This window comes from Cydia pomonella, chromosome 10 (assembly GCF_033807575.1).
Source record: "Cydia pomonella isolate Wapato2018A chromosome 10, ilCydPomo1, whole genome shotgun sequence".
Taxonomy (NCBI): domain Eukaryota; kingdom Metazoa; phylum Arthropoda; class Insecta; order Lepidoptera; family Tortricidae; genus Cydia; species Cydia pomonella.
Window position 1 is genome coordinate 3,224,197 of NC_084712.1, and position 15,559 is coordinate 3,239,755.

General features: G+C 38.9%; 2 protein-coding genes across 4 annotated transcripts in view; both read left to right on the forward strand.

Annotated features, from left to right (window-relative positions):
• LOC133521834 (uncharacterized) overlaps positions 1–5,949 on the forward strand; it is a 72,310-nt gene extending 66,361 nt beyond the window's left edge. For both annotated transcript variants that reach the window (XM_061856925.1, XM_061856926.1), the window contains exons 3-6: positions 4–462; positions 963–1,193; positions 1,735–2,044; positions 2,823–5,949. In XM_061856925.1, coding sequence (XP_061712909.1) covers positions 4–462; positions 963–1,193; positions 1,735–2,044; positions 2,823–3,010 — 1,188 coding nt within the window. In that variant the 3' untranslated portion in view covers positions 3,011–5,949. The remainder of the gene's footprint in view (positions 1–3; positions 463–962; positions 1,194–1,734; positions 2,045–2,822) is intronic.
• A 903-nt stretch (positions 5,950–6,852) lies between these two features.
• The window catches only part of LOC133521840 (hexosaminidase D-like), a 44,557-nt gene continuing 35,850 nt past the window's right edge, over positions 6,853–15,559 (forward strand). Inside the window, exons 1-5 of one of the 2 annotated variants that reach the window (XM_061856932.1) lie at positions 6,853–7,268; positions 7,349–7,403; positions 12,074–12,256; positions 13,676–13,873; positions 15,186–15,369. In XM_061856932.1, the coding sequence (XP_061712916.1) occupies positions 7,261–7,268; positions 7,349–7,403; positions 12,074–12,256; positions 13,676–13,873; positions 15,186–15,369 (628 nt within the window). In that variant the 5' untranslated portion in view covers positions 6,853–7,260. The remainder of the gene's footprint in view (positions 7,269–7,348; positions 7,404–12,073; positions 12,257–13,675; positions 13,874–15,185; positions 15,370–15,559) is intronic. The other variant, XM_061856933.1, reaches the window with a different exon arrangement.

Here is a 15,559-nt window from a genome sequence, read left to right on the forward strand (position 1 = left end):
CAGGTTCCAGTAGAAGTTCTAGATCAACTGTCAACGAATAAACGTCTTTATAACATCATACTACAAAACTATCCATCACTTCTCGCTTTAAGAAGCAACTCGGAACAAAAGCTACCAATCGAACCGGCTGCAGACGTATCTAAAAACAAGCCAATTAAAATGTCAATGAAACTGAAACTGAATAAAAAAGAAAAGAAGGACTTTGAGTCAAAACTGGATATTGTAAGGGAGAAACTATTACAACCTATTCCAGAAAATAAGCCCGCCATTATAGCTCCTAGAACTGACCGACAGGATTGGTGGAATTTAAAGACAGATAATCACTACTTAAGAGGTATCAGAGTACATCGTAATTCTATTATGCACAGAGGTGCCATGATGAACATTGCGAAATACAAGCTACGCGCGTCTTCATGCCCTGATATTTATAGGAATTCCATGTGGTCAATGGAAGAACAAGAGGTAATTATATGAAATTTAATTTAAGTAGTTAGAAAATTCACGTGAGTATAGTTAACGTCCATATAATGGACGTGGCATTAATGATGAGATGTAAATCATGAATACTGTTAAATAAGTATTTTATATGTGTTTTTAAACACTGGCAACAGTTTACCATAAATAAGGGTCAACGAGCTGCTGCTCTTTTTAAAGAAATGGCGCCTTACAGTCAATGAAGGAAAATAAGACATACTTAGTTTTAATTTGCTAATTATGCTGGAACCAATTGCTGTATCTTTCATTAAACACGTCGAAAACATGAGACATTCATTTGATTGGTCCGTTACGATTTAAGCTGTTTATCTTGCAAACAAGTCCTTTACTCTCGGTTATCCCTGTCCGTCTTTTTGGAATCTTCACACCAACGAAAAAATTTGAGCCAATTAATTCCAAAATTGTTCATTCTGATTACTTCAAAAGCAAGAATTGCTTTAAAAAATATTAACCTATGGTATTTTCAGACTGACGGCTCGTGGGGAAGGCGTTTAATCGACGCATTGAACAAAACCTTCGACTTCAACATGTTTACCGAGTTCCATTTCCTTATGATGAACATCTCCACCCTAGTGCTGTTTATCTGGTTCATCGTGCCGCTGTTCTACCTGCCTGGCTTCATGGAGGAAACTGGTTACTCCAAGTATCAGGGGCCAGTTATGCTCTCTGTGTTCGGTGTAGCCAATATTATCGGTATTGTAAGTATAATTTTAATCTTCTAAAATTATTATCTCATTCTGACCTTTCACGGATACCATACGTAACAACAAACATTGGAAAGAACTCATAAAATTTGTCAATCGTATTTGCTTGCAACTTATTTCAAATTCAATCTGGTTTTCCGTTGTTTGTTGATGTTACGGCTGTTACGCGTGGTGAGGAAGAATTTAACAATCAATTTCAATGTTCATTTATAAAAATATATATTGAATATAAAAATCTAAAACTATAGTGGCTCTGTGAGCTGTAGACCTCTCGAGCGTAACTTAAAAGGTATGACTCCGTCATTTTGAAACATATCCAAAAGATGAATCGACATTTTTTTTTATTTATCTTCGAATCTGCTCACAAAATTTCACGAGAACCGGTTGAGAAATGCGACCTGTAGACTCTGTAGAGTAGAGGCTGTAGAGGAGAACATACGAAAGCATTTTTGCTCAAGCTAACGCTTTTTATTTTAACTCTGGGTGAAGAAGATGAAAAGTACTTCTTATGAAATAAGAAACCTTTATTTTCCAGGCGGGTCTCGGCTGGATGGGTGACTTACCATGGGTAAACATCACGAAAACCTACGCGTTGTGCCTCATCCTCTGCGGCGTGTCCATCATCATGTTTCCCGTCCTTATACGCATCATGGATCCGTTGGCACCACACAGCTTCTACATAATAGCAGTAAACGTCGTGATATTCGGGCTAACGTTCTCGAGTTCCTACTCGTACACACCAAGTATTTTGGTGGAGCTGATCGCACTGGAGCGGTTTACAATGGCGTACGGTCTGGTGCTGCTGAGTCAGGGTTTGGGGCATCTTGTTGGACCACCTATGGCTGGTAAGTAATAATCGATATATGGATATATCAGAAGTACGTCTAATAACCGTACCTAATGTATCGAAACGCAGAAAAAATATCCAACCAGCCATTTCATACTAATAACGAAGTTCCTCTTTAAAATACTTTCTTTTGTTTCTACGTAACGTTTCAGTAAAAATAGTCACAGAGGGAACCACACCAATCTTTTTATATATAGGTAGATATGTATAGATCGTGTCATTCACGACAATGCGTGCCTTGATTCGTAATGTCATGTTATTATTAATAACTTATTAAAGGTTAAATTTGGCAAATCTGTTATCGCGTTATGTCAATCGCGTCAAAAAATAATTTTTACCTCAGCAGCTCGAACAAGCCTACTTTCGTCATTCCAGGGAGTGTCGAAAGTGCGACTTTCCTCACTCCAGGGAGTGAGACAAAGTAGCTTTTTTATTTTAGTGAAGGCCATGCATACAGGAATAAAAACTTTACTTGATGTTGAATTTTCTTAACCTTTAATGTGTTCTCACTACTGAGGTGAAAAATTGTATGTGTCACACGAGAGCAAAGTTATTATACATCTCGTGTTTTTGAGTCCCACGCAAGAAAAGCTAACTTTCCTATCTTGTTGCACAAATAACTTTTCTTTTATTTTTTCCTCATCAGAACACGATACCTACTGAATACCTTTACACAGATCACCACTGTTTTTGTTACATCTTGTATGGCAACGAATGAGTGATAACTAGAAAAAGATATTTCACCCATTGTAATGTTAAACATTTCGTTATTCCAGGTGGCTTGAAAGACAAGACCGGATACTGGGACGCCGCATTCTACGTGGCCGGCGTTTGGGTGATCATCTCCGGCATTTTGGTCGGCGTGATCCCTTACACCAAGAATTTCCGGATTTGCGGCAACGCTCCGCTGGCGAAGGATGTTGCTTCGGAACCTGATCCAGGTGTTAGGATCATTGTGCATTAAACGAAGAGTGAACGACCGTGTACTTTGGAGGGCCTACCATCTTGTGACCTAAATCGAAAACTTAAACTTGTCATGCCAATACACAGGTGGATAAGCTCAGTGGGAGCAGCAGGCAGCCACACGTACAGAATGGCGGGCTGCGATAAATGCTAAGATAACCGAATTTGAATCCCAGCGGCGCTTGGAGCTGGATGCCAAGCGTGACGAAATAAAAGCCAGATCACCTGCGGCGATACAATATAATTATATAAATGGTGTGCTCACATGCCCGCAATGTTCGCGAACTTTTACAAACAAGATCGGGCACACCAGCGACAGCAATGGAGTCGATAGCAGTCGCCGTGGCCGTATCGGCCGTGGACTTATTATTATTAGCAGTTTTCTCCAATAAACAGTGGATTTATGTGCTCCTCCTTGCGGTTCACGCATGCCCCCTATACTTGTGTTAAGGATTCAATGTTTCTTAGATCTTGCAAGACAAATGGCATGTGATTTTAGATACCTAATTGCCGGCTATGTAACAATAACGAATTCAAAAGATCTATGAAAAGCTGCAAGCATAATTTTTGAGCCATTGAGGGTTTACTTTACATTGGACTTTCATACCGTTAGTATTAGAAATCAAATTAGCTTGAACCCTAATCGGATCAATAACCGCTTGCTACAACCGCGAAAATCGAAGTTCGTCAATTGCGGGCATTTTTCCCTGTCACTCTAATTACGTCTTATTGAGAGTAAAAGAGAAAGATCCCCGCAATTTGAGAAATTCGGTTTTTGCGGTAGGCCCTCTGGGCTATAACCGCGAAAATCGAAGGTCGTCAATTGCGGGCATTTTTCTCTGTCCCTCTAACTACGTCTTAGTGAGAGTAAAAGAGAAAGATCCCCGCAATTTGCGAAACTCGGTTTTCGCGGTAGGCCCCCTGTGACTGTATTTACTTATCGCACATCGCATGCGATTATCGGTGACGTTTTTAGAGGTAATTTTGAGAAATTGAGGTTAAGAGTTGTATTTACCTAGCCAGAGTTATTTAAATTTGTGATGAGTGTGCCTTAGAATTATATGTCATTGGAATTATTTATGATGATCTACATACTTAATTTGTATGTTATAATTATAGCTATCATTTATGCTTAATTTAAGCACTCCGTGATTTTAGTTACTATCTATAGATAGCGTTTGGTATTGTGCCTATTATTTTAGATACTTATATATAAAGAGTCAGACCGGGCTGAGTTAGCAGCGATTTTGATAGCATAGCTTGCGCAACTGTTATTTTAAACGTCAAACTTCTATGAAATTATAATAATAATAAAAACATTTATTTCAGACAGAGCCCATACAATCTTGTTAGTTAATCTTAAAAACTAATTATTAAAGTAAAATAAAATAAATAAATAAACATAATAAGCACAACAAACGGTCAGCAGTGTTTGACAACATGCATGGACGTCCACCGGGCTAACATAGGGTTGTCCCAGCGGTTAGCAAACACGCTCCAGATGCGATTGGGACTGCCGCGCAGACGGGACATGAGCGAGGCACACCTTGAGGCCTACCGCGAAAATCGAAATTCGTCAATTGCGGGCATTTTTCTCAGTCACTCTAATTACGTCTTAGTGAGAGTAAAAGAGAAAGAACCCCGCAATTTGCGAATTTCGATTTTCCCGGTAGGCGCCCTTTTCCTCATGACGGCCGCAAAGCCGTCTGTCCAGCAGTGGCAGCATGGTTCCATTTTAATCGCTTCTCACTATGGCCGTCACTTTCGCACTTACATACTTGTTAGAACGTGACAGGCATGGTGACAAATGATAAAGAGCCGACCATCTTAGCCCTACTGGCTAATTATGACGTGTGTGTTAACACTTGCTAAGTCTGTGCTTTCAAAGTCGCTGCAAACTTAGCTTGACTCTAGGGAACTTTAAGGAATCATGATCATGTTTAAAATTCAGTTTCTGAAATTGAATGATTCCTGGATGCATATCATTGTTTTAAATTTGGCAAGTAAAACATATACCTACATTATACCTAAGTTTCGTATTAGATACATAGTTTAAAATAATGCTTGTGAAATAGAGCGATTAGTTCAAGGGCAAAGAATGAGTATTTTCATTGCAATTTTACGTATTATGTGTGTTGGTTTTGTATTTTTTAACTTTTTGTAGCAATCTTTCTAGGTATTACAATAACATAGGTTCTTCATTGTTCTTTTGAGATTGTTGTATTGAATGATTATGAATCCGAATTAACGTTAGCTATAACTATTTTTAGTTCAAGGGCGAATTACATCCAGTCTTTCCGATATCGGGCCCGAAGTTAGTCCCGAATTCCCGATGTCGCGTCGGATAATCGTCTTCCGTTTCACAGAATATCAGCACATATATTTGTACCGTGAAAAGATGGTTTATATGCAAAAATATCAAACACTGAAAATTTCTGGCAATTTACAGAAAAGTTTTTTTTATATGTAAAAAATTGTTAACGATGGTGCTGTCAATTTACTGAAACGGAAAATACTCTTGCTTGGACCCCGACGACGGGACTGAGGACCTACCGCGAAAACCGAAATTCGCAAATTGCGGGGATCTTTCTTTTACTCTCACTAAGACCTAATTAGAGGGACAGAAAAATGCCCGCAATTGACGAACTTCGATTTTCGCGGTTATAGCCCTGACATCAGTGATATCGGGCGATAGCGAGAGTGAATGTAAATTGGCCTATCAAGTTCGTCCATAGGAGATTGGTTTATTTCAATAAAATAAATAAATAAACTTGCCATTTTAAACACCGATTTTGTAAACAAAGAATTTACTTTTTATGAAAACTGCTTTTAAAGTATTTTAGATAATAGGTTTGTTGACTCTACTTACAAAATATTTACATTAGTTGTAATTTGATTAACAATTTACTACAGAATTAAAGTTTGTCTTTGCAAAAAAAATGTTTTTTGTTCCGAAAATTCCTTTTAAACTATCCCATCAAATTGACGGACAACTAAAATAATTTTAGCCGGCATTCCGTGTTGCCTCTCTCGCACTTGTAAATTCGTACGTATTAATGACAGTAAAAGAAAAATATCCCCGCAATTTACGAATTTCAGTTTTCGCGGTAGGCCCCCAGGGAGGCAACACGTTGAACGTGGTTTACGGTAAGCCCTCTGAGAGGATTTTTCGCAGCTTTTTGGGGAAATTGACCCCATCTATTTACCTTACTACTTATTTATAAAGGGCTTCACAGACCTTGCAACAAGTAAATGCAACGAATTCAATCGATTGATCCAATGACGCAATCTATCGAGGCAATGAAGCTAGCAGAATAAGGCAATTTATAAAGCGTACTTTTTTTCTACTGTGAATCTAATTGGTTTGCCAGACAAGAAGTTAGATTAAGAAAGAAAACATAAATCTAAAGGGCTGCGTTTGTGTCGTTCAACACATTGCAACGATAGTATGAATATACTATTATCGTTAAATATTTTACAGGCTTTTATTTAACTTGCAATGTACGTAAAGCAGACCAAGATAAGTTGGCAGTGATTTTGACATGCCAGATAGGGCAAGTGTGACCTGTCAAACTTTTAATAAGTTATGACGTTTATTTAACACTTGCACAGGCTGGGTTATCAAAATCGCTGCCAATTAACTCGGGCTCTATGTTTGTGCGGCCAAATCTTTCAAGTTAAATTAGACTCAAAGTCACGGTTTAGTTCGCCCATTAGTGTTATTAATTACCAGTCTGTGTATAGGTTTCTGGTTACCTGGAATAATAATAATTTGATTTTGAATGTTCCCTCGGATTTGTTTTTGACAACAGAGTGAGATATAGAAATTTGACAATAGAAAGTATAGTCAGAAATGTTAGAATGAGACAAGTTGACAGAGGAGTTGTTTCCATTAAGTAGAAGTAAAATCTTGGAAAAATCACGATCTAAGACAAATTGTTACATCTACTGAGCCCCGTTTAGCTAGGTTTAAAACAAATGAAAAACGTCTCTGCCTAGTGATCCGTCATGGCTTAAAGGACTAGCATCCAGGCCATAATTATTATAAATAAAAAGTGATCTGCCAAGGACGTCAAAGTCAATAGTCATAGTTAATAAAAAAATTCAAATCAAATGAAATTGTAATTTAGGAAAACAAAAACATACAAAATTACGTGTTTGAATATTACAATAGATATAACAAATAAATTGCTGTTCATTTTGTGTTACTAACTGTATAGAGGCTCACACAATATTTACTTGGCTATAAAAATGCACAGGTAAGTCGTCGCATAAAAACAATCAAATGAAGATCAATGTACTTATTGATAGTAGTTTAATAAACATTCTTTTGTTTTAGAATAGTACACTTGGATTTAAAAGGTGCACCGTTCAAAGTACATTATTTAGAAAAGGTACGTACGTTATTTTCTTTTGTTTTTAAGGTTTAAATTGTTCTCTATGTGTCCGTCAATTGTAGGTTCTTGCCTATCTTGCCGGCGTTTTAACTTTTAACGCATTAAAGGCGTCCGCTAGCTGGCGCGGGTGGATGGAGCGGGCATACGCACGCGGTAGCCATTGTAGGTAAAATCCGTCGCACGCGTCCGCGCCAGTTAGCGTTGCTCATACTATTTTACGTTAACCGCTCACTCGCTCCATGCAACCGCGCCAGCTTGCGGATGCCTTAAGTCCTACGGACGCGATGTCGTGTCCGCAATCACGGTTAAAATTCGATTCTAAATGTTACTGCAATTTTTCTCACTTGGTCACAGTGGCGTTGCGTGCCTTGGCGGGGCCTCGTATAAGAATTTGTTTGGGGGCCCTTGGGAAGGGTAAAGATTTCTCACAAAAACGCACGTTGGGGCCCTGGCCCGAGAGCCCCATATAATTAATACGGCAGATAAGGCGTAGCTACGCCCCTGCTTGGTCATAAAACTTTACAACCCTCAATTAGTTCATTTGTTTCATTCTTTTTTTGCAAATACATAAGTCAAATATGAAAAATTCAGACAAATGTTTAATACCTAATTAAGGCTTGTAGCGCTATTATGAATACCACCACTCTGTAACCAGTGGCGGATTTGCAACCTTGGCCACTCCATGACCCTTATTAAGTACTAGCTGCCCTTTTAAAACTGCATCGTCAAAATTATTTTTAGATTTTAAGATTTTTACTTTTGTATGTTAGTTTGTAAGGTTAATGCCTGAAAGTAAATGATATTTAATTTAATTTATTTAATTTTAATTTTCTCAGCACCTTTCTAAGTGGTGTACCGAAAAAAACTGTAAACTTCAAATGAAAAAACTGATGCGCTTGAGAACATACTAAGGTTTTTACATTAACTACAATAAAAAGCGTCTTTCCAAGTCTGTCTGACCGAAGTTTCGGTTTCGGCAGAATTCAGCAAAAATCATGTTTCGGCTGAAGGTTCAGTTTCGGCACAAAAACTGCCGAACCTTTCGGTCGCACCGAAACTTGTGACCTTGGACTTTCGTATCTATTTTTTAGTGTAAGGACTTCAATTTACTAAGCAGACACCCAAAACGGATATCTAAGTGGTCTACAAACGTTTTATTATTATAAACGGAACCCAACAATATAGAAAAGAGAATAGATTTTAAATAAATTGGTGATTCAAAATATACTCAGATGCGATGCGATATATTTTTGACATTCATTTGTTTATTGTCATTCGTTCTTCTTCTAATGTTTTAGCTTTGTTTTTATGCGATAAACACAGCATTGAACGCATGCGTCAAGGGAATGTAGCAAAACTGACAATACGCTTATCACTTCGTTTACCACGTAAAACAACCTAAGTGTCAATTGTTATAGTGTCATTAGATTATCTGATGTAAAATGGGTGAGCGGCAAACGCATTGCGTTTATCGCATGAAACAACCACGCGCTTAAGTTCTTCTTCACAATGCCTCAGTACCTACTTACCACTCATTTTTGAATTCATTAGCCCCACTGTCTGACCAGCTTAGTGTGGCGCTTTTCAAACCAGGCCAAAATCAAGTAGGCATAGCATGCTTCTGATGGATGGTAATGGTCGTTATTCGATATATTATTTTCTGTAAAAGTTGCTACCAGTAAGTTCCTGTTGCATAATAGAACGCACTTTTTAAGCCACTGGAATAAACAGGGTGACAGACAAGATCTTTTTTCCAGAAATTAATCTGTTTTTTATCGATTTCTCCTCATATGGTACATTTTCTTCTAAGACAATGTTGGGGCCTTGTTAAATTACTTAAGTCATATTTTTCGTACATTTTGTTATCCATTAAAATGCAACGAGATTATTTACAAGTTTTTATTTACTTTCACCTGACCGTTGTCTGTTTGTAATCAAATCTTGCAAGTTAAATTTGATCCACTTCCCGGTTTCCGATTGAGCTGAAAATTTGCATACATATGCAAGTCGGGTGAAAATGCAATATTATGGTACCATCGAGCTGATCTGACGATGGAGACAAGAGGTGGACATAGGAACTCTGTGATAAAACAACGCAACCTAATTGTGTTTGGGGTTTTTAGAATTTGCTCCATGAGTATTAGTTGCCTGTGGAAAGAAAAGTAGTCAGCGATAAAAGCTTGTACCAAAAATGAAATTTTTGCCAAAAACTTATTTTTTTAGTAAAATCCAGCTACCTGCCACGATTGCTGTCTGCAATTTTTATGGGATTTTTTGGACTTTTATAGGTCCCTATATTTTATATTTTTCTGATGTTTTAAAATGTGCCTACCTACGCTAACCCTTGCTTTCTTAGGAATTTCGCAATCCGATATTTTTAGATTTTAACAGCCGCATGACAATAGGTACTTCGGTTTGTGGATTGGCCGGGCCGCTTCTGGGCTGTAAAATCTTCAAGTCTAGAGGTTGTCCAATTGTTTTATATTATCAGATCAAAAGAGGTGTATGAGTGTCTGTCTGCTCAGTAAATTGAACAGGCCTTATTGAAGCTTGGTTGCTTGTGACCTTCAAAAATTTAAACTAGGGGTAGGTACATTTTTTTTTAACCCTTTACCAGGCCCCGAAGAACCAGCGTGTCTTAATACGTACTTTATATGCTGTTGCAACCGTATTGAACGCCTTGTAAAAAATGTATTTATGAAAGTCGGAGATCTTCCTTTAAACCAGAAATAAAAATGTGGGTTACGGTTATCCCATCGCCTGTCTAAGTAATGAACTGTCATACTAGATTTTGTCTTATTATATTCTTGATCAGGCCAAGGGATATATTCCACCCACATCTTATATCGGTTATAATAGTCAAGGTTTAACTCCAAATCTCCTACGAAACATTATATCAATCACTACTTACTTACGTGAGTTTTTATGACATGACAAGACAATTTACCGGGCCATGGGAAAAATAGCTCCCACACAGTTAAACTCTAATAAGGCCATGGGATAATGTCAACCCACATCCTAATTCTGGTCATACACAATAATGCATGAATATTTAGCAATGTTTACGATTACATTAGCTTTCAACACTCAAAATCTACAAAATATCGAAAAATTGTTCGACCTATGTACTTCTGTTTCATAGAAATTATGGAAAGTGTTCGAATTTCTCCGTAGTTTACTGAAATTAGCGTTCAAGTGAATTTAAACGGCTGCCGAAGATATATTACGCGATTTAGAAGCGTGTTCTGAATGAAGATCATAAAATAATATTTTCAGGGATTGACAAAATATTTTGTAGGTGGTTTGGAGTTAAAACCTGACTACGGTAACCGATATAAGATGTGGGTGGAATATATCCCTTGGCCTGGTAAAGGGTTAATAAACTCGTTTTATTTTGTACCACATATGCAATTAAATATATTATGGGTATAGGTATTTATTTTTTCATAGGTCGTTACCTATTGGACTTTTGTTGGGCCGTTGCCCAATAAAATTTTGTTTTCGGTTTCGGCTGAAACTAGAACCAAAACCGAACCGTCGGTTTAGGTTTCAGCTTTTTACGGACCCATTTTTCATATTTGCCTGCATCAGCCCATCACCTGCTGATATTGTTAATGTTTTTTGGCTGTTTCATTCTTCTCTTTTAATACACTTTTGATTTGAGCCCAATTATAGTTGAGAGAACGGCCCTGCAGGACGTTTGGTGATCTTAGGCCGGGGTCGTTTCCACCCGCCGCCCGCGGCCGACCGCGGCCCGCCGCCCGTTTTCGCCCGCCGCGTGGGCGACGCCGCACGCGGCGGGCGAAAACGACCACTCCCGAGCATTCCCGAACATACCATTCAGATGCCGCGGGCGGCGGGCCGCTGTCGGCCGCGGGCGGCGGGTGTAAATGACCCCGGCCTTACTCTGCTCTTCGTCAATTACCAAATGCGATTTTTGTACGAAGGAAATTGTACTTATGCATTTCGACTTAGCTTAGAATTATGTAACGCAAATTTTCGGTTACTTGAGCTATTCTAACCTTGGTACGAAGAACTGAACTGACTTTTGTCGTAGTTCGTTCCACTTTAGGCGCATATGTACCCCAGTTTTGACGATATATATACGACAGGCATGCTTGGTTTTCGCAAATTCTATTAGCAATCTTTCTGATGGGCCTAGGGTTACTTGTTCCTGTAATAAATAACTAATTTAGTATGTTGTCTCGAAGAGGCAGACCTCTTCGAGACAACATACTAAATTAGTTATTTATTACAAAATGCACGAACGTCGAGGTAATATCAAATGTTTCGAAATCAAGCATATAGGATGTCACAAATTTTCTTGCTATTTGGAAAAGACCAATTTTCAGTGATCTCTTCTATTTACTTTTTGTAACATCGCACAGCATAAAACCAGAATTATTTATATTGGAATATATAATATAATAATAAGACTTACTATCGCGGTAAGAAAGTTGTAGTCATCTTGCTTAGAAACAAAATAACAGCCGTTTGAAATTTACAGTTTTTTTCAATACAGGCCTGATATAGACTGCCACCCTTAATATCTAGTGGCCCTAGGCCCAGGCTTACTCGAGCCTTAGGGCAAACCCGCCACTGTGTGTAAGTATGTAGGTGCACAAACAATATACATTTAGTTTATTCAGTACATTTTCATTTACTAGGTGATACTGGCAGCAAAATCATGGGGAGCAACGGGCATACTTCTAGAGTGGGAGGACACATTTCCATACTCCGCAGCATTGGCAGACATTGGCAGCGTCCGTGGCAGCGGGGGCGATGGGATGTACAGCATAGAAGAAGTTCGGCATCTTCTAAGGTTCATTAAAGATCATGGCTTGGAGCCAGTAAGTTAGACATTCTATTTTACTTGTCCGTTCCTTTTAAAGATGTAAAAAAACTATGCTTTTAATCTAAACTTGTTATCAACCTTCTGATGCAACCATTTAGCATGTTTACACTTAGGTGCAAAACTGTCCCAATAGTAGAATCTTAGTAGAATGTGGAGGGGAGGGGCACATGATTAATACATAACAGTACTCCTTAAAATTTGGGAGAGTTTTGCACCTAAGTCGGTTTAAAGAATTTTTTATTTCTCATAAGAATTTTTTACAATTCACTTACATGAGAATTAGGAGTAAATAAGTTAACAATGTACGGGTGAGCGTCTGCATGCATATTTACATTCACACAATACTAACAAGTGCCTTAAATTACCTTAAAATATATACATATCTACAGTTTTCATTTAGTGTAACTACGCAAAAGGCAAAACATTATTTCTGCACTAAATGCGGGTCATTGACAAACAACAAACTCATTAATTTACCTTAGTAGGATTAATCTTAGGTGTAAGAAAATAAATCTAGCCATACGCGACCATATAAGTGTGCCTAGTATGTACCTAGTTGATGGGTATTTTTATTTTTTGATAAAAGAAGGACATAGGTAACTGTTAGTACAAACATGTCATAGATAAACAGACATAGTCCTTATTTATTCTTAACTTATAATATTATTTTTGTTTTTAAATCTTTATTAAAGCAGTGGGGCTAAGATGGTCGGCTCTTTATCATTTGTCACAATGCCTGGAAGTTCTAACATATATGTGAGTGCGAAAGTGGCGCATGACATAACAGGTGATAACAATGTGACCATGATACCACTGCAGGACTAGTATTTTGGGACTAGCACACAATTTGTGGTAGTAAAGTCAAGCAGGGTTGAGATAGGACATTTTTTTTATCTGATTTTTATTGAAGCTTTGGACACTCTAGGTTAATATGTCAGCCTCATGCGTGCTTTGATAGTTCTCTACTCAAGTGAGAGACCAATAAAGTGGTATACACTGATTGCTTCGTCTGATAAAGGCTCTGCCAACCAACCATTGATCTGACCATTTTGCATGGAGCCCAAACTATCAATAATTCTTTTTTCTCAAGTCCGAATTCCGGACGCAATCCAACAACACGTGAGACAATTCATCAGGCTTCTGACAGTCTACACACAGTGGTGATGGTTTAACACTCATCATACGCAGAAACTTTTTTGTAGGGATGTGTCCGGACCGGACTCGGAAAGCTGAGACTAATACTTTTCTAGCGAGTTCAGAGTATCCACAAGGGTCTAGATTGGATTGTTCTGTACCAGATTCCTACATCCCTCGACGAAGATTGGAAAATGGCTATTAATTTAGAAGAGTTTTCCACACAATTTCTATTCACATACTGATAAGTGATAAATTAAACCACAATAACAATTTCCAGATCCAGCTCGTCCAAACCATTGGACACATGGAGTTTGTGCTAAAGCACCCAGCTTACCATAGCCTGCGAGAATTAGCTCGCTCTCCGGCTGTGCTGTGTCCGTCCCGGCCTGAAGCCCTACAGCTGGTGAAAATGATGCTGGACCAGACGTTGGAAGCTCAGCCCACGGCAGAGTACCTACATATTGGGGCTGACGAGGTAAAGGACATACTATAGCCTTCGTGAATTAGCTCATTCCCCAGCCATGCAGTGTCCATCCCGGCCTGAAGCCTTAGAGCTGGTGAAGATAATGCTGGATCAGACGCTGGACGCTCAGCCCGCGGCGGAGTACTTGCACATTGGGGCAGATGGGGTGAAGGTTGGATACAACTTAGGCAGTTGGTAAGAAGTTATTTACAATAATTGATTTTTATTAAGAAAAAATTAAATATCTCAGACAATTCCCTGAGTTCATTGGTAGAATAACTTTATAAAAATTGTAACTGATTACTGGTTTTCAATAAGATATAGTTGGTGTCATCCACGATGACGCGCAGATTTGTCAAATCTAACCTTTAAAAACATGACAATACGAGTCAAGGAACGTGTCGTAGTGAATGACACGATCTATATTCTGCCATAGGATCCTCATCAACCACTAACAATGTGGTGTCTTTGGCCTGAAAATGTTAGTGATGCAATCCAGAAATGTTAGTGGTGCACTCCACAAATGTTAGTGGTGCAATCCACAAATGTTAGTGGTGCAATCCACAAATGTTAGTGGTGCAATCCACAAATGTTAGTGGTGCAATCCACAAATGTTAGTGGTGCAATCCACCAAATAGGGTAGTAAGGCTAGTTACCAGTAACTTGTCAAAACAGCTCTTTATGAAACATCAAAACGAATTTCAAGCTTGTATTTAACTTGCAATGTATGTAGGTTCAGGTCAAATCTTGTAAGATCCATTAGACCCATTTCCCATCAATTGATTGAGCTTAACACACATGTAAGGTGACAATGCAATATTATGGTACCATCAAGCTGCTCTGATGATGGACAGAGGTGGTGGCCATAGGAGCTCTGCGATTAAACAACGCAACGTAGTTTGTTAGACTTGTATCGATGAGTATTAGTTGCATATTGAAAGAAATGTACAGTCCCCTGGCATAAAAGTTTGCATCAAATATGATATTTGACAAAAAACTGACCCGGGTCTAATCTACGTCCAACAGAGAGCTAGGAAACTGGGAATGTTATCTCGCTTTGTCTGGTAGGGTATCAGCACAGCGGATGTCATTCCAGACCTAGAGCCTCTGGGCACTTCCAACTGCTGTGGAAGTACCTTACCCTACTCATAGTGTTGTGTTCCGGTAAGTAAGGTTGCTAGAGCAACGAGGGTGCGGAGTGTTAGGGTCTGCAACGCACATGTGACACCTCTGGAGTTGCAGGCGGCTACGGTGAACGCTTACCATCAGGCGGGCCGCTTTGATTGCCGTCGACGTAGTATAAAGAAAATCTTTTTTTTTTCAGGTGTGGCATACTGCAGTATGTCCTGACTGCCAGAACCGAGCTGCCAACAACATCCACAATACTGCGAGCCTGTATCTGGAGCACATACGAGAATTAGCCTTATTCCTTAAGCAGAAGAGGCCAAATTTGACTGTACTTATGTGGGATGACATGCTGCGGTCGGTTAAAGCTGATACTTTGATTGGTAAGTATAGCAAAAGCATAGACTGAGAAATAGACCGCGAGCCAGGAACAGATTTCCATGACCAATCGCCTCCCGGGCGAAAACTCTTATAGTGGTTAACGGCTATGTATGATGAACCCTCGTGGATGTCAGCAGCATAAAAGCGGCTCAGGACAACCTAAACATTAAAGGGTTAAAGTAATTGCTTCAC